This window comes from Lepidochelys olivacea, assembly GCF_965140295.1.
Source record: "Lepidochelys olivacea isolate rLepOli2 genome assembly, chromosome: 17".
NCBI lineage: Eukaryota > Metazoa > Chordata > Testudines > Cheloniidae > Lepidochelys > Lepidochelys olivacea.
Window position 1 is genome coordinate 6,001,234 of NC_140427.1, and position 22,145 is coordinate 6,023,378.

The 22,145-nt window shown below is 43.7% G+C and overlaps 1 protein-coding gene across 1 annotated transcript in view; it reads right to left on the reverse strand.

The window, feature by feature from the left end:
• Positions 1–22,145, reverse strand: part of TBX4 (T-box transcription factor 4) — a 53,294-nt gene that overhangs the window by 22,892 nt on the left and 8,257 nt on the right. The window contains exons 3-4 of the mRNA XM_084650607.1: positions 11,726–11,845; positions 9,237–9,384 (exon numbers count right to left, since the gene is read on the reverse strand). Of these exons, the coding sequence (XP_084506733.1) occupies positions 9,237–9,384; positions 11,726–11,845 (268 nt within the window). The remainder of the gene's footprint in view (positions 1–9,236; positions 9,385–11,725; positions 11,846–22,145) is intronic.

Here is a 22,145-nt window from a genome sequence, read left to right on the forward strand (position 1 = left end):
CCATCACATAGGTATTTCTACTGGCAGAACCAACCTAATAAGCAACCCAAAAGACTGAACTGGGCAGCCAAACACAGTGCTAGACAGAAATATATTCACATCAGAAACAACAGATCATGGAAAAGCGAATCTAAGTGAAGAATAAACTACCAGAGAACAAGGACATCGAGCGAGTCTATTGCTAAGGATGTCAGGACACATTCAGCATTGGTGTAAGTGGGTACAACAAATCTATGGAGCTCTGCCCTTTTATGCAAGCAGTGAACTTGGCCCAAAGTTTTCACAGCTTTATCACTGAGCCCAAAATAAATGCTGAATGGTGCACCTGCAAAATTTCTCCATAAAGGGGCATATGAATGTTGTTGGTAAAGCACGCACCTAAATTTCCATACTAGGTCCCAGACAGGAAGCATTTCTTGTCCCACAAGTCAACATAGAACTGCAAAAATTAACTATCTAACTTTATAAGAGTCAGACTTTTATGAAATTAACAGGATGTTGACATGGTTAAATGTGCTGAGTGCACCGGACAACAAAGAGACAGAAAATGCAAAAATCAATTTAATAGAAAAATGAGAGAAGCGCCCCAAAGGTAAGAAAAAGCAATGAAAGAGTCCAATAAAAACAGGTGGTGAGAAATAAGTGTGGGGAGAAATGACAGACCTGACCAGAACCAAACAGCAAAGCAAGTTAAAGAGGTCCAAGAAGATGCAGATCAAGAAAACCAAAAGCAACACTGCAACTGATAACCCATCTAGAATGTCCCATAACATCAAGCTGCAGCAGTCCTCTTCTCACAAAATAAAATGCATTTAAAATAAGACAAAGTCAAGGGAATTGAAGAGCAATAAACCACCAGCAATGAAATGAACAACAGAGGTATGTACAAAGATCCTTGCAGTCAGAAGAGACAGGAGAGAAAAATACAGTAAAGAAACTAAATTCCAAACAGTGTGAAGAATAAATGCACCTCCAAAACGCTGAGCTTCCAGGGGGTTAAGATACATCTCCAATTATTTAATTTCAGGGGCACTTTTTATTTAAAAAACAACAGCCCACTCTGTTGTGATGCATTTGCCCCCTTCCCGTTTTCAGATGTCACTACATCCTATGAAAGAGAGCCCGCCATGATGCTGTTTGTTCAGCACCAGTTTGAGGTTGGTGAAAAACTCTGAGAAAGCCTGAGATATTCTGTGCCTTTGCATCCAAGCTAACCTCAGTGTGTCTCTGTAGCAAAGCCTGTTTAATGTGGCAGTTCCCCCAGAACGGTCTGGTTTCAGTAGAAGTCTTCTTATTAACACAACCACTTCTTAAAGGGCTCATCACTCTAGTTCCTGTGTGCTGAGAGGCACGGGCAGAAAACACTCCACAATAAACCAGGATAATCACCTGAGTTCACTCTGGCTTTTCCTGGAGATAAGTATTCCACTGAGATCAAGGAAAATGAACCCTTGATAGGTCAAAAACCACCAAGAAAAGAAGTAGTTTAAAAGAGTAGGATGTCCCTTTAAGAATGTGAATATCCCTACTGTATGGAAGCGATTCTGCCCACTCCACCCCCCATGTATCAAAAGGCTAATTGCACAGATTAAAATAAAATAATAATAATAGGCACATTGTGGTTGAATGAATACTCTCAGTGTCTTGTATTTAAACTGACCCTCACCCTGAGAAAAATGCTTAGCAAGCCTCTGCAAAGTGCTACCCAAACGTTAACACTTAGTCCTGCCAACACCCTGGAGGAGTACTATGGCATTACCATCCACCCATTTTACAGATGGGTAAACTGAAGCTTGAGGTCAGGTGACTTTCCCAAGTCTTAGAGGAAGCCGGAGCTAGGATTAGAACTCAGGAGATCCAGGCTCCCAGTTCTGTTATTTGTTATTGCCCCTCTCCATAGATTAATAGCTTCAACAGAAGCCACTTTCAGAGGGTAGATCCAAGCCGCACCTCAGCAGGCAGAAATGGACCTGCCTGCAGTAGAGCAGTTCTACTGCCTGGACATGGGGATGATTTGCAGAGCCTAAACGTGGGTTGCACACGTGGTGAGAGCACTGCAGACTAGTTCTGCCAACATAACTGTGCAGGGCAGTTATGGAGACATTATCACCCTGCCATAAAAGGATATGGGTGGAAATGGTGGCTTGATAGCCTAGGGGGAGGATTTGTTTCCCCCTCGGGCCTCATCCAAAGCCTATTAAAGTAAATGAAGAGACTTGCATGGATTTCAGCGGCCTTTGGACTCGGGACCAGACTCAGTTTCACAGCCCATCTTCTGGGGTTGGGCTTTGTGAGCTGGTATTATGATTATGTATGTGGTAGCAGCTAGGATCCCCAGTCACGGACCAGGACCCCTACTAGGCTAAGTGCTGTATAAACACAGACCAGACAGATGGTCCCGGGCCCAAAGACCTCGCAATCTAAATATCATTGTGGACTGTGACGTGGGGAAACACCCAAGTAGAATGAAAGTCAGTGCCCTGCAAATTTCAGTTCTGGTTGGAGTGAATCCTCAGCTTAGAAATAAACTGGTCTCTCAGGGAAAAAATAATTCACTGTGGGCCTGATCCAAAACCCAGTGAAATCAATGAGAATGAGAACCTGTAGGAGAATTCCTTTGTAACAATCTGTAAGCACTCTCTCACCCAGACCTGGACACAGAGAACTCATATACATACTTTAAACCTTTAAAAGACAATGGAGTTCCATTCATAAGGATCTAAACTAATAGAAATATTTGTCAGGTCTCCTTTAATGCTCTGTACTAACCTTCTTCAAGAAATATTAATATGTAATCCTTTTTAATAAAGACATTTTTGTAGAGTTACCAGGAGACTACAGATAATACTCACTAAACGAATTAACAGATCCACTAAAGCTTGTGGTTAGTGTTCTGAAGGAGTAATTCTCATTTTTCATCTGGAACCAGTAGCTGGATGGGTATTGTAGCCTGAATAAATCAGTAATTTTAGTGGATACATAACTGTTGTGTCAGCATTCTGACTCTCAAGTTTAGAAAATATTTTCCACTTTCAAAGAAAGTGTACGTTGCTACCAATCATTTACATGGCATTAGGAAGGAAAGCCCCAAATCTGTCAAAATAATGAGCTTGTTATATCACACACCAGCCTCAGGACACATAAATCAGAGGTTCTGTTGGGCTGATTATCTCTGCATGTAAAGTTTTGAAATACATAAATTAAAGGTCTCACTCTACGAGGAGGGCTTTTACCTTTCAACATAAGTGGCTTAAAATGATTTCTTTAGGATCTGATCAACTCTGTAGGGGACTATCACAGGCACTTGCTCACTTCTCATAGACTCACAGACTTTAAGGTCAGAAGGAACCATCATGATCATCTAGTCTGACCTCCTGCACGTTGCAGGCCCCAGAACCTGACCCACCCCCACGCCCATAATAGACCCCTAATCTCTGGCTAAGCTACTGAAGTCCTCTGAATCCATATTCAACAAGAGTATTTTTCAGTTGAAAAGCCTGATGTAAAACACAGGCATTTCCTGATTAAAAATTGCTCAGAGAGAAAAAAGCATAGCATTAAGGGCTTCCCTGCACTGGGGACTTCTGTACCAATGCAGACACCTAGTGTAGACCTGCTGCACTGATGTACAAGGTCACTTGCACCGGTGCAGTTTATCCTGTGCAAGTCACTTTTTATACTTGTGCAGTGTGTATCAATACAAGGGGCTTTACACTGGTGTAGCTGCACCACCACAAAAGTCCCCGATACAGACAAGATCCACAACTTGTGAATTGACTGAAGTCTACGCTGAAGCACGGGGCAGGGAAGCAGTTCACCCAAGGTCACTCAAGAAATCCGTGGCAGAGCTTGCGACAGAACCCAGCTCTCCAGACTCCTAGCCCTATGCCTCAGCCACAAGACCTTCCTACCTACCTACCCTGGTTCTTGACTAAATAAACTAAAAGTATGAAACTTCCTAATTGTTTGCTCTAAACTGGCAAGGCTGAACTCGCACATCCTCAGTCACCTCAGTGAAGAGCTGCAGAGCGGCGCGCTTATCTGCACGCTGGTTCCCATCCAAAATAAACATTTGCAAATGCCCAAGTGCAGCACACTCCTTCCTCACCCATCTGCAAAGCTCCTGAACAAGGGTCTCGGCAGCGCCTTCTGACAAGCACCTCAACCCGAGACCTCCCCTGGTCGTTGAATAAAGATTTCAGTGTCCAGAGAGGCAAAACACAGGTAGGAGGCTAAAGGGGATAGTTAAAACATATTTAATTAACTCACTCTCTCTCCCCCGCCCCTTCCCCACAGATATCTCAGGGCTCATCCACATGAGAGAGGCATGCTGACTTAACTAAAGGTGCAATTTTAAATTGCTTCGAACTGGTGCAAACTCCTGTGCGGATACCTATTTCGACTCAAACCAGGCTTATTTTTGGTTTAGATTAGGAGTCAGTTTAAACTAAACTGAAGTAAACCACTCAAAATTAAATAAGTCTCCCCACACAGGGGTTTTCAGCAGTTTAAGTTATATCAGCGCAACTTTCTCATTCAGACAAGCCCTTAGACTGTGAATTCTTTCAGACAGGCACTGCCCCTTGTTATGCCTGGACAGTATACTGCGGCCGCTGTTCATAATCCAAAGACTTGACAACAGCAGATAATTTACCAGTGAAAAATTTAGGGACTTGATTATGAGTCTTCCCCCCCTAGTGACAGCAGTGAATGTTTTAGGTGATAAGTTGTTCAATCCGTTAATAGCTCATGGTCAGAATCTGAGCATTTTCAGAGCATACTCTAAGGGCCTGATCCCACAAACCCTGACTACCGCAAGCAATCCTCAGTCATACTTCACTGAGTTCAGTGAGCGAGCTCAATTCTGCAAAGGCTCCAAGTCTTTTTATTACAATTAATCAGTTTACCTAATTAGGCCTCAGGCCTGCACACTCTTCGCTTTATGAACTCAGTGGGACTACTCCTGGCATAAGTTATTTGCAAGATCAAAGTCTTAATCAGTTACTGGAGTGCAGAGAATCAGGGCCTGGATTTACTTCCTAAGGAATTCATTGAGGGGACTGTAAAGGATTTGCCTACTCATTCATTTATTTATAAAGATAGCAGATGTGTGGCTGCCAAGGCCTAGCCGTGCTCAAAGTAAATGATCAGATATGCACTGCACGCCGAACTCCCAACGATGGAAGTCTCTGATGGAGGCTGCAGATGGGAGCAGGGAGCCCAACTATTTTGGAAGGCATCCGATGAAGTGAGCTGTAGCTCACGAAAGCTTATGCTCAAACAAATCTGTTAGTCTCTAAGGTGCCACAAGTCCTCCTTTTCTTTCAACAATTTTTTGTGCTTCACAAGTGTCTGTGATAAGCACTCCTAGAACAGTCTTGTAGGGTTGCCAGTTTTGGTTGGACGTAATCCTGGAGGTTTCATCACATGACATAATCTTTCATGAAAGGTTAATCTTTAATTCCTGGAGACTCCAGGACAATCATGGAGGGTTGGCAACACTATGTGCTTGTGAGAGCCATACACTGGTATACGTGATCTAAGCCTGAAAAAAAACCAAACACCCCCCAAAACTTAGCTGTGACGTGCATAGACAGGGGAGTTGTAAAGACATTTTTTCCAAAGGATGCGTTTGCCAAAAAAAGGTGAATGCAGAAATGGAGTAGTTAAAAGCAGAGCTATTTTGCAGTAACTTCCTGCCTCCCCCTCAGACAGCCGTCGTTGTCTGCAAGGAGTCTAGAAAAGTTCTGCATGTCAAAGCATGTTATAAAGGGATTACTTACGCACATAAAAAAGCTGCAGTTTAGAGCGGGGTACAATAGCCCTGTAACAGAGATTCTGCAGCAAACCGTGCAGGGCCTTTAGGATTGCTCACTTAACAGTTCACTCTCCATGTGCGGGGACGGTAAGAAACCCTATGTTTACACACCTGGTTGGCACTAGCCGTTTCCCTTGAACTAACAGTGCCAAAGTGGGCTGCTGTTGAGGCCTCTTCCTGGGTCACTCTCTGTGCACCAAAAAGGAAAGTAACTGCAGCATGAGGAAAAAGGCCCGCAGTGGTTTTGAGATTTTCGGAAAATCAAAAGGAAATGGCAGCTAGCCTTATAGAGCAGGAATAGAAGGCAAACAAGCAGTGTGGGTTTTATGACCTGTTTTTAGGGAGCATAAAGAGAGAGTTTGCGAATACTTAGAGACAAACTCCTAGAAATTAAAAGTGATTATTATTAATTTATACATAGCAGTAGTATCCCTTGACCCCAGTCAAAACTGGTGCCTATGTTGTGCTAGGGACTGTACAAACACACACAAAGTCACTGCCTCTGCCCTGAAGAGCTTATACTCTAAAGGTTGGTCTGTAACGGTACCAATTAAGCTGGGATAAAATAGGCTGTGAATTCAAAGCAGATTAACCCGAGTACGTTAATTTGGAATACAGCACTTTTATTCTGGAATAGGAGCGCGCGCACATGGAGTTAATCAGGAATCACTATTTCAGAATAGCTCCTGGTGTAGACAAGCCCTGTGAAGTGTCAGTGATGGTGTAACAAATGCAATGAAATATCCTGCATTGCTAGGAAAAGTCTGACTAGCCCAGTACATGGTCCTGCCTTCCTTCATAGGCATATAAAAAACAATTAAAAATCTCTAAAGCACCTAAATCCTATTTTCAAAAGTGATTTAAAGTTCTTAAGTGCCTAAGTCCCACTGGGATTTAGAGGCTTTTGAAAATGGGACCTAGGCACCTTTGAAAATTTTACTCCTGGCATTTTTCTTGAGCGTACACTGTACTAAAATCATAGATAAAAGGGCAGTCTTAGAGGACAGATTACATGAGGCGAGAGGGCCAAATCCTGAGCTGGTGTTGATCGTGATTGTAGTCAATGGCACTACGACAACATACACTAGCTGAGGATCTGACCCAGAGAATCTAAACAGAGTCCCCTTCCTATTATGAACATGTGCTCAGAGTGACAAACAAAACGTTTAATAAATGGGTGAAAAAATTTAAAAAAAAATCACCAACTCAGTCTGTTAAATAAATTGCACAGTTAAAAATGACAAAAAAAAAAAAAAAAAGGTCAGGAAAAACAGATGCTGAACGTTCCAACAGTAACACTAGATATCCTGGGGGTTTTTTTTATGACCACAGTGAACGTCCTGTAAGTTTGACAGTATGCATTTTACAACATAAACAGTAATACATTAAAATACACAGTTAACCAGGGGGCGGGATAAAAAATGTGATGTGTGCAAAGCTGTCAAGTTACTGCTGCCACTGAGATCTTAATTTTGGCATTTTCCAAAGATGACATTTTTAGCCATGCAATCTTTAGCATAGTTGCTTGCATTTAATTTCCATGGTGTTTTTTTCCCTAAAAAAAAAAAAAAGAGTGGGGGGGGGGAGAAAGCCTGCGCTTAATAATGTAAGCATTTAAATGGTCCTGATTAGTCTTTGAAGTTCACACACATTTCATTGGGGTCAATAGGTTGGAGAAGGGGGTCAAGTTCCCAACTTTGCTTGACTGTTTTCTGTAAAGCTGGGTTATCAAGGCATCACATTGTGATGGCTGGGATCTTTGCAGCATTGAAATTTAGAAATGGGAAGATAGTTCGAATTTGCATAAAGTCATAAAAGGCATCAAAAATTCTGGACAGACCCTAAAATTACTGGATCTGCACTATTTTGGGGACTTACAGCATTCTGCTTTCCCTATGTTAATGCAAAGTGGATTTGCTTATTCAGGGTTTTGTTTTGTTTTAGAATTTTATTGTGTTACTATTTGACTTATACAATCTCCCTATGCAGAGTGTCCCATCAGCAACCCTTATTTCTGCTCCAGCCACTCAGGGAAATGTGCAAAATTTGACTGCACAAAGAGCTTCGTTAGGTTCTGTTGAAATCTTGCATGCCATAGATCTGATCCAAATGCACTGAAGTCATTGGAAAGGCTGCTGTTGACTTCAACGGGCTTTGGGAAAGACCCCCAGATCAGTATGTTTAAAAGTCATTTCTCTCTCCAAGTGAGTTGTAACTTTTGTATATTTCAGGACAACTATATTAATAAGAGAACTTGATTTTGGGGTGGGGGCAGGCTGTTTGGTTTTTTTCCTCACCATAGGATGCTCTGAAATGCAAAGCATTAGCATTAGTCTCTGCACCCATTGAAGTTAATGGCAAAACTCTTATTGACTTAAATGGGAACAGAGTTACGCCTTGGGGCCAGGATTTAACCCTTCGGGGCAGATCCTTGTGTGATATAGTTTAAACAATTAACATTGTGCATAGCTTATGATTGTGACGCTATGACCGTTTACCCCAGCTGAAGCTCTGCCGTTTAGCATATGGCTAAATGCTCAGTTTGAGCAAGACAGGTCCACTTCCCCTTCACTTTGCAAGCCTATCGGCATCCCCCACACTGCCCCTCCCAACACCACCAGCATTTCAAGGAGCAGCAGGTAAAAATCATGTGTTATTATGCAAAGCAAATGCTCGGACCTGCATTGCTAAGTGCCTGAGACCACTGAAATTAAAAGAATTCTACAAATCCTAAAAATCTAACCTTACTAGTTCGAGTCAATGTTGTTTATTTGTACGTGTCCTTCAACTTGCAAAGTGAAAACTAGACTAGTCAGTATGTTGTATTTACCTACGCGGGCGCACACATGGCTGGCAGTCTGGAAAGGCCAGTGTTCTAAGCTATTAAATGTATTGTGGTCGATAACAGTATACTTCCCAGTCCGACATCTGCAATACACAGGAATTAAGAGTTTCCAAATAAACCACTCCATCTTTTATAGGAGTGCCGAAGCCAGCTTGGAAAATGACGATCTTATGTAACCTGTTTCTGAGTACTCTGCATACCGTACGCATCAAAGGCTTTGGCTGAAACATCTGAAACCACTGACTTGAAAATTCCATAGCGGAGAGTAGAAGCCCAATAGCGCTACGCAGATGAATAACTGAACAAGTCACACACGGCACTTCAAGAGGCCAGTGCAAGGCACTAAAGCAGTTAGTGGGGAGTGCTTGATCTGGTATCATTACAACATCCTCATTCTCAGTTACCTAATAGAATAAAGGAAATGCTACTAATAATTATAAAAAAATTAATGAATTAGAGGCCACTCCTAAGTGGAGCCCCAGAGCCAAGCCAGCTTGAAATCTGAGGAAGTTCAGACTCTCATGCAAACTAGGGCTTGCGCCCACCTCTGGCAATAACATTTCCAGAACTTACGTGTCCGAACGGATCAAGGTGATTGTTAGTGAGTTTTAGCTTCTGAAATGACACCAGCTGCCGCATCCAGTGAGCTCCCGTGGCAGGCGAGTCCGGATGAACGTATAACCGCCCGGGCATTGCGGGCTCCGCTTTCCCGGCCACCATCCTGTGAACAAGGCACTCATGGGTTACGTCTTCCTGGCCAATTAGCACTTCAGAGCAATTCATTACCTAACTGAACATGGTAACCCTCTTACAAATCCTGAGCTTTGTATTCTAAGATGGATTTGGACCAGACCGGGTGGCCAGCTGGAGAAACGCAAGAAATTTAGGATGCTGTTGCTGTTTCGTGGGTCTGGGAAGGATGAAGCAAAAAGTGGGGCAAGGAACACAGACCTCTTTTCTCATTTTTGCAGTTCTCATTGCCTGGCCAGGGTTTTACCTGGACACATAGTATTGTAGGAGTGATACTACACGGCAGCCGTATGAGAACTGGCTACGGGCAAGTCCTGTCTTTGCCACTCAGAGGTCTCCGCATGGCTCCACTGTGCAGAGAGGCAGGATCCAGCATCACTCTGGGGTGGAAGGCATTTGGGGAAAGAGTGAAGGGGGCAAATCCAAGGCTGGATCCAGGTAGCAGGGCTACAACAAGTGCAGAGGCTACTGTAGCTCCTAAGGCTGGAATGCCAGCTTGGTAGAAGCTCTTGGGAAGTGACTCCTTCCCCTCCAGCCCCTGTGGAAGCCCAGTTCTCAGGCTGCGGCTGGGACGCAGATTTGTCCTCCCATCCCCCCCCGCCAGCCACCTTTGTTCACACATCAAAAGTTCCATTAGTTTTCATGGATTTAATGCTCTAATACAGCATGTCACAGCAACTCTCCCCTTGCTGTGTATTGTTCTTATGCTATAAAACACCAGTAAGAGGAGTATTACCAAAAACAGCAGAGCCTTTCCAACAGCAATAACAAATGGAAAGGGAAAACAGTTCTAGTGACGGCCAAAGTTAAATTAAGAGAGTTAACATCATCTAGGACTTAATGGCTAAAGCAAAGAATTTGCCCTGGGTTGCGTAAGGTTCCCGGTGAATACCGCTCCCATCCTACAAGGACTCCAGAAACCAGCATTAGCTCAAAGACAATTAAAAAAACTAGAACAATGCCCTAAAATGTGCATGTAGATTACATTTGTATGGGATATCACTATGAAGAGGTCAATTCCGTTCCCTTCAAAGTCAATGGGAGTTTTGCCATTGACTTAGAAGCAATGTTGACACTTAGTGGAACAGATGAAGTTCCACACAGAGAAAGCAGGAGGGTCCTGGGAAGGGCACAGCATATTTTCAGCAAGGAGAGATTTTCAGGTGACAAGATGCACGAGATTCCCATGGGCAGGAAAGTCGATATTAAACCTGCCTTTCCTGCTGAGTAATCTTGCTCTCATTGAGAGAGGGTGAGAGGAGAGAGAGAAAGCAAAAAAGGAGGGAGGAGGGGGGAATAAAAATAGCTCCAGAACTGGGCTACACTGGATGACCAATTCCGCTTGTCCTCCCTCTTTCTGAGACCACAAAGTCGTCCCATATTTTAACTATCCAACCTCTAGGGGCTGTGACTTCCAACCTGGGGTAGGCCTCAATTCCCACGGGACCTTACCACCACAAGAACTGCAAGATCCCTACTGCTCCTGTGTTTCAAAAATAGCAACAGGAAAGGAGAGCGGGCACTTCAAGAACACTCTGGTGGTGGTGGGTTTGTTATCAATTTATTTATTTTAAAACACATATGATATTTCCAACAGACAATGACATCTCGAGAGTGACAAGAAGTATTTTTGCTCAAAAGACATAAATCCAAGATGGCCACCATCAACCGCCAGCATCAACCTATTGGGACTAGTAGGTGAGGTCAAGAAAAGTCGCACCAGTTTGGATAAATGAGAGAGATTCATCTGGTCTGCCCACAGATCTTCACCTGGTGGCTTTGTGGCTCTTTCCCACAGAAGAAATATAATTAGAGAAGAAATGGTCAACACTCAACCCACTGCAAATCTAAGGCCTCATAGATACATAATTTTTTAAGGCCAGAAGGACCACTACATCGTCTAGTCTAAACTGTATATGACAGGCTGTAGACTTTCATGCCGTTACCCCTGGATTGGCCCCATTGTGTCTGACTAAAGCATATCCTCTAGAAAAGCATCCAGGCTTAATATGAAAATATTAAGTGATGGAGACTCCACCATTTCCCTTAGTAGCTTGTTCGCTGGTTAATTGCCCTCGCTATTAAAAAACTTGTACCTTGTTTCTAATTTGAATTTGTCTGGCTTTAAGTTCCAGCCATTGATTCTTGTTCTGCCTTTCCTGGCTAGGTTAAATAGCACTTTGGTATCTGGTATTTTGTCCCCATGAAGGTCCTTATCGACCATCTCCTCAGTGCTTATTGCAAACAGTTGACACAGATATGAATACTTCTCTTTTGGTAACCCAAGGAAAAAAAACCAAATAGTCTCTTACCATTTGTTGTCACAAAATTTGTACCGGTGATCATCAGCTGGGACAATGTCAATCAGCAGGATGTACTTGGTCTTGGGGTTCATCCCGGTTACCTTAATTTTGTAGCTAGGAAACATCCTCCTTATGAAAAGCAAAGGGTTAATACGTTAGTGCGTAACTTAACACATAGTACAAAATAACGGAACAGCAGAGAGGAGCCCCAAAAGGAGGTTCCAGTGAAAGTCTAAAGTGAAATTCACCCTAAAGACTACGTACCACTTAAGTGTCACTTAAGGCATTTGAATGACATTCATCCCTGTGGAGAGCGAACATGAGGTCTGTGCGCCACTTACGTTCCCCTTCCTCATAACAGAGCAAAAGGGGGACTTACATGGGGTGCAGGCCTTGCATTGACCATTTTTCAGAATTTAATCCCTCATGCATGCTCTGGGCAGTGAGTGGGCCTTTATTCATCGGTGCATTGGGCCTTGTACAGGCCCTCTGCCTGAAGGTGATTTTCATCCTAAAAAACTGGGGTATTCACTGATTTGATTTTAAAAGCTACTCAGGATCATCTGGGAATGACTCTGGTTGGCCTAGTGCCTTCCAGAGGGAACACAAAGCATGAGTGCTGGTGACTATGGGTCTGAAAGAGGTAAAGGAACTATCTTACACTGCACACTACACTCCCCCAGTGAAGGAATCTCTGCCTCCCACGGTCAGGTTAACAACGTAAAGGAGACAAGTTCTCTTGGGAAAACTCCTACACACCCAGTTCTGAACTTTGATCAGAAATTATGAACATCCAGCCATTAGACAGCGAGAGTATGTTTGTGCAGCACCTAATACAATGGGGTCATGTTCCATGACAGGGCTCCTAGGTGTGATGGTAATACAAATAATAAATACGACGACTATGGTGAAAAACTTACCTGAGATGGCAGGGGGGGGAAAAAGTGTTACTAATCGATATTGACCCAATATAGAGCCCTGCCTCAGAGACCCCAGGTTTCCTCTCTCCAACGGAGGGGAGCAGATTAAGGGTCAAAGTCTATGCTGATGTAAACAGATGCAGCTCCATTGACTTTACTGTGCATTAACTGAATACGGCAAATACTGTTCAAGAATGGAGCGTCTGACTCAAATTCTCTGCTAGGGTCAGTTGGCGCAGCACCGTTGTAGCCAGTGGAGTTGTGCCAGTTTACACAAGCAGAAAAATCTCTCCCGAAGACGTTACATTACTGAGCAGTATTTACAGTGTGAAAACAAACAACAGCTAGATGTGACAGGGAAATTACTTCATACAGTCACAGTGTAAGCGCTTGCAACCCTTGCTGGTGTGGGTAGCTTTGATCCATGCGAGTACTTCCACTGGTTTCCAGGGGACTAAACACCAAGTAAGCAGTACGGGTTTGCAGGACCATGTATCTTCAATCTTATGAGTAGCTTTTCTGTTGGCTCCATATTACCAAGCCTCTCCCCAGCCAATAAAAACAAGTTACTTGCGCAAACTGGCTCATCACGGTCTTTAAGCAAGAAGACGGAACAATCCAATACATCAACATGCCGGGACGGCTCATTTGTACTAGGAAAAAAATGGGCAAAGCAGATGAAAATATCTATATCCTGAGGCAGCATTGTCACAACCATCGTTAGCAACAACGGGGCAAATCCTGACATCATTACTCTGTCAAAATGTCTAGCAATTTAAATGAGAGTTTAATCTGGATTAATAGCTTGGCCTGGCAGAAAGAGCCCTCCCCCACACTCGGATAGACCCGAGATTTTAAACTCTTTTCTCCCCCTTTTCTCTTTTTAATGAACACGTTTCTTCCCGCCACTAAAAGGGATCGCTGTATGTGTGGCCAAGGAAAGTGACGAGTGCTAGGGACCGCTGAACAATCTGGGCCTGTCAGATGAGCGGTAGTTACTGTCTTTGCCACCATTTTGTAACTGCTCCAGGAGAAGGCAACAAAATGGACCCTGTTAGGATTCATTTGAATTGACTCTTTTAACACCCTGCATAAATTCCAGATATTTATGATGTATTTAGCTGGGACTAAACAGGGGTGGTTTACCAATGTCCATATTTGATTTTCATTCATAAACTCTGCACTCCTCTTAACTTTGTCCTCACACAGGTAAGCACCTGTATAAATACAGTAGGACGTTTCAGGTTGTGAACACAGCCCAATTCACACCGTAAAAAAATTACACAAGGAATCCAAGCCGAATGCCAAGATTTTTTTTTTTAAATTAGGTCTTAAAATTGCATTTAAAAATGAAATGAAAGAAAAAATGGACATTAAGAAAAATTAGAAAATAGGATTTTGGACAGTTATTGAGATGTACCAGTAAAGGATTCTGTAGAAGTCGGGGTGGTTGTTTTTTTTTAAATAACCTGTAGCTTCTGAAGTTCTTTCTTCCCCAATCATTTCACATACTGTACTACAGCCAAGCTGCTAAAGTAGCCAGACTGATCTACTGTAAATGTTAAGTGCTTTTTTAATGGCATTTAAAATTAAGCTTCAGCATATGGAGTTCATATAGCGTAGACATGCCGGAGTTTATAATGTTCTTTAGTATAGCCCTCTAAAATAAATACAAAGAGGCGAAGTACTACTATAATATACACAGCTGAAATTCCTGAAGGATAACAAATGGGAACGCACATCTGATTGAAGGTGTTGCTTAACTTGCAAACCGTTCAGTATCTAGCAGTGGTAGCATTACACTTGGCAAGTCAACAGATTGAGCCACGGTGGCATCTGCCAACTCTCAGCGTTTGTTTCCAGGGAAAGCATTGAGGCTCAGTGCTTAGTTCTGGCCCTGCATGGGCATTTCATCCTCATTATTAGCTGCTGCATTTTGGCATTAAAAAAATATGCAACTAACATGCTGTCCAGGGACGTGTCACTTTAATTTTCTTAATGAAAACTCTCTCAACCCCTTGGCAAAGTCCAGCTAGTAAACGTCTCTGTGCAATAGGATACAAGCATGGGTCATGTGTTTCTGGTGAGGATACCCGACAAATGGGGGAGCTGGGCCCGAAACTGCAATCGTCTTTTGGTTCCGGAGTTAAAGAGAGAGTGTGTCCGTGTTGTGTAGTGTTGCCCAGGCTCTTACCTGGATGGTCAATTTGAGCGAAAACGAAGGGGAAGCACATCGAGAGGCCTGTGTGCAGAGCACACGCTCTCACAGTGAGGCTATGTAGTCCACTAGCAAGTCTTGGTAAGCATCCAAAAGTTTGCATGCATCGCTGAGATTTCTGCCCGGCGAGATTTGGTTGAGGGCTTGATCCTGCAAACAGTTATGGCTGAACACTGAGCTTATGACTGAGAGTAGCTCCGTTGACGTGTAGCAAGTCTGGCGTTGTCGACAGATTCTTTTCTGGAACTCTTCCATTTTGCCTGGGCGAGGAATCGCTCGCTGTACGTTACTTTCAGCTCCTGTCCCATCTGAAACCAGGAGCTGCTCGACAGCCACACACACACACAGATACACACACAACGTTGATCACACTTTTCCAACTGCTGAAAAAGGCTCAGGCTGGATTTGGTTTGAGATCTGGATGAAGATACAGACAGATTATTATTTTAACCCATACTGGACCCCTCAATCATACTGTATTTCGCACTCCGGAAGTGCTTCAGAGTTTGAAAACCATTTACAAACAGGAGCCCAATGGGCAATGCATATACAGGATCCTTGTCTTCATTGGGACTCCTTCCTAGCTCAGTCTGCAGATGAGATGCAGTAATTAATCCTCAGGAACACCTTCCTTGAAGAAGGGAGTTCTATTCCTGCTCATTATGTAGTTATTAAGTAGTTACTTATTAAGTAGTTCTATTCCTGCTTATTATGCATATTACTGAAGCCCTGTGGGCCAGGAACGCATTGTACTCTGTGCTGAGCAAACACAGAACAAAAGGTCGGTTTCTGCCCCACACAGCGTACAGATGGGGGACCTGAGAGAGAGAGGTGAAATGCTTTGTGAATTTACAGCACTGTATAAACTGGCTATTTATAATTCGCCTGAGGCCACAGAATGAATCAGCATCAGACTCGGGATTAGTAGTCCCTGTCCTCACCGTCTTGTGCACAGACCAACTCAATCACGCCTATCTGCCCTAAACACAGATGATTTTTGCTCCATACGACAGTCTGTAGCTGGGAAGCGGTGGAGGGAATCACCAAAGGAAGCCGGATGGGCAGAACTGCCTAGCTGCTGCACTTCACAAAGATCTGGGCAGGAGCCTCAGCCCCAGTGCATTGAAGGAAGTGCAGTTCAAATGTCTCTTTCCGCCTGTGAGCCTTCATGTCCTTTTTAAAAGCTATTAACCAAACAGCTTCCAGCCATTGTTGCAGGCTGCCTGTTCAGTACAAGGCTAATTACTTTGGTTTAAGCTAGTGCTTCCTCGAACAGGCGCCCCGTTAAAAGGGAGATCCCAGGGCATTGCATGACCAGGGCCAGGGCAGTTGTCAATATCATTGCTCCAGAAACAGAAGCAACTGCAGGGCTACCTCCCAAGCCCGTCCCAAACGTCAGGCATCTTGCACCGTGTCGCACGTGGGGCCCTCCCCGCGACTTCCAGAGCCCAAGACCCTTCTTCACTGGCGTAGGAAGAGAGCGCATGCCGGTTTGCTGCTGTTACGAAGCAGCTCCTTGAAAAGTTGGCTTAGAGAGAATGGTCACATCCGAAGCTTTCCAGCTGCCCCGGCTTTCACCATGCTCCTGGGCCTCAAAAAGCCCCAACTTTCCACTGCTCTTGTCTCCAAATACGAGGGAGAGAAAGAGATACAGAAAAGTTCGGAGTGAGATGGGTAAGGAAGGGAAGCAGACACCAAATACCGTGTATGTTGCAAAACAGGTAAAGTGGAATGGACACTGCAAGGGCTTGAGAGTCTCATTCACCTTGCGTGATTCAAGAGGTTGCTCTTGCTGTGAGAATACCTCATTTACTACCCTCAGAGATGACTGCTGGGACCGCACCGTCACTTAGAAATCTACCGACCCTTTTCCACACAGCCACCAAATGGTCCTCTGCACAATATCCACATAGGCAACAAGGTGGGGCCAGCAATGTGTCAGGGATTGGCCATGATAAATAGCATGTACCACCGTAGAAACCACAGAGCCCAGGCAAGAAACATAGCAGAAAGTTAGTGCTGCTTTAAGCAGCTTTGCCCTAGCTGTGGACTCCCTGACCGCCCTAGGAGGGGTCACAGTCTAACTGTAGTCTGGGAAGCCAGTGGTGGGGCTACAGGGACGAAGGAGGAGACTCCTTCCACGCATCTAGCTCCCTAGGGATGGCTTCCGGCTTTCTCATGGGTCTGTTACTTTTTCTTAGCTCTGCTCCCTTCCCACACCGCATCCCCTCCTGTCTGCTGGGTAGGAGAAGGAAGAGCAGTAGAGAAAGCCAAGCCCCTACCCCAAGGCTGTGTGTTATAGGAGTCCTGGATTTCTTGACCTGATTTGTTCCCCTTTATACTTTTTAAAGAAAGCAAAACATGCAATGGGTGTAACCCCCTGGTCAGTGTTTGCTATGCATCTCCCTTTGTTTAGGATCCCCAGAGGACATGATCTGTTACAGCCCCGAGCTACAAAACATGGCTTTTTAGTTCAAGCTGTAAAGACTCACATGTTTAGCTGTAGACGTCCCCAGTTCAAGTCCTGCTGTGTCAGCCAGAATGACAACCAACACAAAAGCACATTCGGGCCTAAGGGATCTACCCACGGCCCTGAACCGAAACCCCAGAGCCAACACCTCTGAACTTTGGGATCTCAGCTACCTCCCTACTGCCGCCCTCCTTCTCTATATTGGCAGAATAAAGTCCCAGATCCCAACAGCTCCAGGCTTCGGGAATGTTCACACCCTGTTTGTGTCTCAGGTGCATTCTTACCCCATACGCATTGAGAAGGGACAGTCTAGTCTTCCTGGTGCAGTAGTGATTGTTCTTCCTCTCTATCCCTCCAAAACTCTCCCCAGCTCTAGGAACGGATTTTAAAGGCACATTCCTATTTCCCTCCACAAATTTTGCAGTAGTGGCAAGATGTGCAGAAGTGCCTGCTTTGAAAGGACTGTCGCTGTCATTAGAGCTTGGTGATGAAGAATTAAAGTTGTTTTTATGTTCACATAAGATAGGCATCCTCCACGGAAAAGATGAAGAAAGATGAAGAAAGATAATCTTCTGCCTTATCCCTGGGGGAGTCCAGCACCTTATGTTAAAATACTGTCTTTTTTTTATCTTAATTGCCATCAAGTAATCTGCAGATGGATGTTCTTTGGAGAGGCCTGCAGACAGCAAAAATAGAGTGTGCATTGCTTTGGGGAGTTAAATATGGGGTGGGGGGCTGGCGGGGGCGCAAAACCCACATGAAAAGGTTGGCAGGGCAATAGTACGGCCCCAGCTAAATTCTTCCCTGTGCCACTCTACAGATGAAATGTAACAAAAACAGTAAGAGCAAGAAAAATAAGCAAGCAGCACAATTCTGTAGCCCGCGCAAGCTTTAGAGCTGACGTGCTAGTGAATTATGTGCTCTGATAACGAAGCAGCCTTTGCTTAGCTAAATTTGTGCTATGCACGTTTTATCTCTACATGATACTCACAAATTGTTTTAAAATGAGCTGTTAGAATAAGCGTCCTTTGTTTATTTATTTATTCTTTTACAGTCCAATCCCTTTTACTAGGCAGCAGTTACTGACGTGAAGCCAAAACTTCTGAAGTTCATACAAAACTTTAATTGGTGTTTAATTGTGTGGTTGGTTGGTTGGTTATGCAGCAGAATGATGAGAGAGACAGAGACAAACTCATTCCTCTAAGGCAGGACGTCCCAGCCTTTAAGGCAGCTGTACTAGTTTAAAAGTTCGGTGGGACCAAACAGTGACCCCGGCATCTATTCAGCTGTGCGGGCCCTATCCCAAAAGGATACGTGTTTGGAAGATGGGGCTTTGGGGACTGGAGCGTATGTACGTTAAAATGGGAGGGGCACAGTTGCAGCGGACCAGTATCTTACTGGTGAGGTAGAAAAGAGGAACCTCGCGTGCCAGTCACACAGGCCTAAAGCAGCAGTCCTGCTACAAGAACTAGTCGTCTGGAAACACTGATGCGAGGCCTGGCTGTCCTTTGCACACTCGCTCCCGAGGCTGGACATACCAAGAAGCTGCATGTGTCTCTCAGCCAGGGACTTCAGACGATGGTTTGGGCTGGACCGGCTCATGAAGTGGCTTCTATGCCAGCCTCCCTTCTTAATGACCTTTTTACTCACTAAGAGGCTTGATCTAACCTTCCTTTTCAGGGCAGAGTGTCACCTCAGTGACGCTGCTCGCCTGCTCTTGAGCAAAGATGTCCTCCTTTCCTAACCTCCTGCAGGGACCTGGTGAACAGGAAGTTGTAGTACAATTAGGGAGTGCCGTCACCTCTCACCCCCGCTGAGAAGATGGAATGGAAGCAAGAGACCTGAAGCCTGCAGATGAAGTCTAACCCTGACTGCGTGATGTTCTGGTAGCACCAATTTTTTCTTTGCAGTTTTGCAAGGAACTAATTTGTTTGCCAAAGGCCTGATCCAAAGCCCACTGACGTTAATGGGAGTCTTACACCATTGACTCCAGTGGGGTTAGGATTAGGCCCTTCCACCATTAGAGGCTGGTTCACAAGACAGCCCAGTTGCCATTAAACATTTAAATCAGTCTTTGCATTTGGGTAAAATGTTCAAAAGCACCTAAGTGCCATTTTCAAAAGGATTCTCACTAAGATTTAGGAGTCTAAAGTGCCGGATTTTCAAATGTATTTAGGCCAGATGGGTACTTAGTGGGGTCTTCAAAAGCACCCATGCGGGAAAAGCACCTAACTCCCATTGATGGGAAAATCTGGCCCCACATGCCTTTTGAAAAAATAGGACTTAGACACTTGTGAAAATTTTACACTTAGTCTTTATTGTCCAGAAGACAAACTAATGGTGGGTAGATACTTCAAGAACCAAATTCTTCTTTAAAAGAAGATCTTTTAATAATCTTTCCTTATTCTTCTATTTTCCCCTCCTTTGTGACAAATATTTCCCATATCAACATAAAGCATCTTTAAAAATGTTTTCCAGGGGTAAATTAATACAAATTTGGTCATGTCAACTATTTCTTTAAGGTTTTTTTTTTTATATGGCATTTCCTTTTTGATAGATTCTTGCTTTCAGAAAATACTTTGAAGAGATCAAAGAGTTTTTCAACAGGGTCCCATTTTCCCAGTGAATCCTAACCCTCCAGTCCCTTATTTCTCTTATCACCCACGCCACTCCGCAATGACGCTCTGTATACAAAGTAAGAGCAGTTAGCTTTGAAGTGCTGGATTAGCCCATGCCAGATCCTTGCCTCAGAATAACAAACAATACAGGTTCAACAGGAGTTCTCATCAGTAGTTCATTTTTCAGCCCCAAATTCACTGTCACTAACACAAGCAACATTGAACTCACAGTCTATGGACAGATAGGAGAGATTTATCTGGTGGCAGGACCATGACCCAACGACGAGGGGGTCAGACAGTTAGGGAATTTTTCTAGTTTGGCAAAGGGAGGTTATATTTAAATTTTTCTGGCTAACTCATCTAAGTTTTAAATAAAACATTGTTTCTCACACTCCTGAGAACTTGGTTAACTATGCAGTTGCTTTAATGATCTAGTATCATTTCCTCTTCTTGCCCCATAGCAAATTAAAACGGAGACAAACTTCTTGCAAGAAGATGCTTTACCTCCAGTTTGATTTTCCCCCATGAAAGCTTAAACGCTTCCAGCATTCCTTTATAAAGGTCCAAACCATAATGGAGGATGGATGAGCTAAAATTAGATTAAGTTTTCTGAAGCATAAAGAGCAAAGTACAAAGGTAACTCAAAGAAATTGCACAAGAATGAGGGCAGTTAACAACTCTGTGCTGGTTCCTAATGATTTTAACTGTTCTTCTAAAGAAAGCCAACTTTCTCCTTGGTAGAACTCCATTAGCGTTACACCCTCTGTAGGAGCCATTAGGAGGAGGAAAAATGGATCTGGTCCATAATGTTGACTACTCTGATGGCTTACAGTATTTGATTTAGTTCCTCAACATGGATTGGATCCTAATGGGTCCAGCATGAGAGGATCTGTAGCTTCTGTGCCATTCAAGGCAAAGGCAAACACGCAGTCCAGGTACTAGAGACCGGCCCTGCCAGGGATTATTAACATGAGAATGATCTAAAAGTGAACGGAAAATGCTTTGGAAACATATTTAACTATTAACATCCCAAATCATTAAGAGAAAATAGAAGGGAGACTCAAATATATTAGTCCCTCACTTCCCTGACTTGTTCCAAGTTCAAGAAACTCTATGTTCCCTGTTGGAGTTGTTGACATCTCTAGCAACAGAGCCAAAAGCGATTGGATCCTGCTTTCGTTCCCACTGATTTCACTGGGAGCAAGATCTTACCTACAAAGGGTATTTGCAGAACTCTGAATTTACGGCTCGGTAGGTCAAACATTCTTTGAATTACTAATTTATTTCCAAGTTCTAAATGGATGGTTCCCGTTCCATACCTGATCTGGTTTGCTTTTTTAAACATAAAGCTTTGGGCTGAACTTTTCAAAAGTGCCTGAAGTGATTCTGGACACACAATTCCCTTTCATTTTAATGGGAACTGGGCATCCATATCTCCTAGCTGAAAATCTTAACAAAAATTCACCAGCTTAATCTAAAGTGTGAATTTAAACCAATTTAGTTAAACTGGTGCAAACCTTAAACCAGGGGTATTTCAGTTTACCTTAAATCGATTGTGAACACGTTTAAGCTAAACTGAAATAAGCCACTCAAACCAAAATCTAAAAAAAAAAAAAAAAATCACACAGAGGTTTGCAAGTTTTCCACGTACACTGGGGTGAAAGTTGTTCTGTGCAGTATGTTGTAAGAAGGTTCTTAGAGGACCTTAAAACAAATGTCCCTCAATCCACATGCAGTTTTTAAGAGATGTTACAGTAAAGATTGAGGCTGGCTCTGTATCCATTTATACACGGTGTTGTGGTCTGAACCCCACCCCATGGTTACAAACCCATCATAATCATTTGGATGTTCGTCACTGTAGAGAAATTGACATATTAATTTAGAGTTAGGTCTCCACAGGAAGGGGGTCAGATGCTCTGCGGATTGGCATTCCCTGCTGATTAGTAATAAACCTGTCTTAACACTGCCTATGGAGTGATGGTGTGCCCATTCACTTGGGCCATGGAATGGTACCGGGAAGAACTGTAAAGATCAGTGCCTCAGGGGGATAAAAACCCCTAAAATTAGAGGACAGACAGATCTGGAAAAGGGTGAAAGGGGAGAAGAAATCCCGAAACCAATGGGACTACTCACATGAATAAAGACTACTTGAACGAATGAGGGTTTGGAGGGTCAAACCCATTGGAGAATTGAGACAGAAACC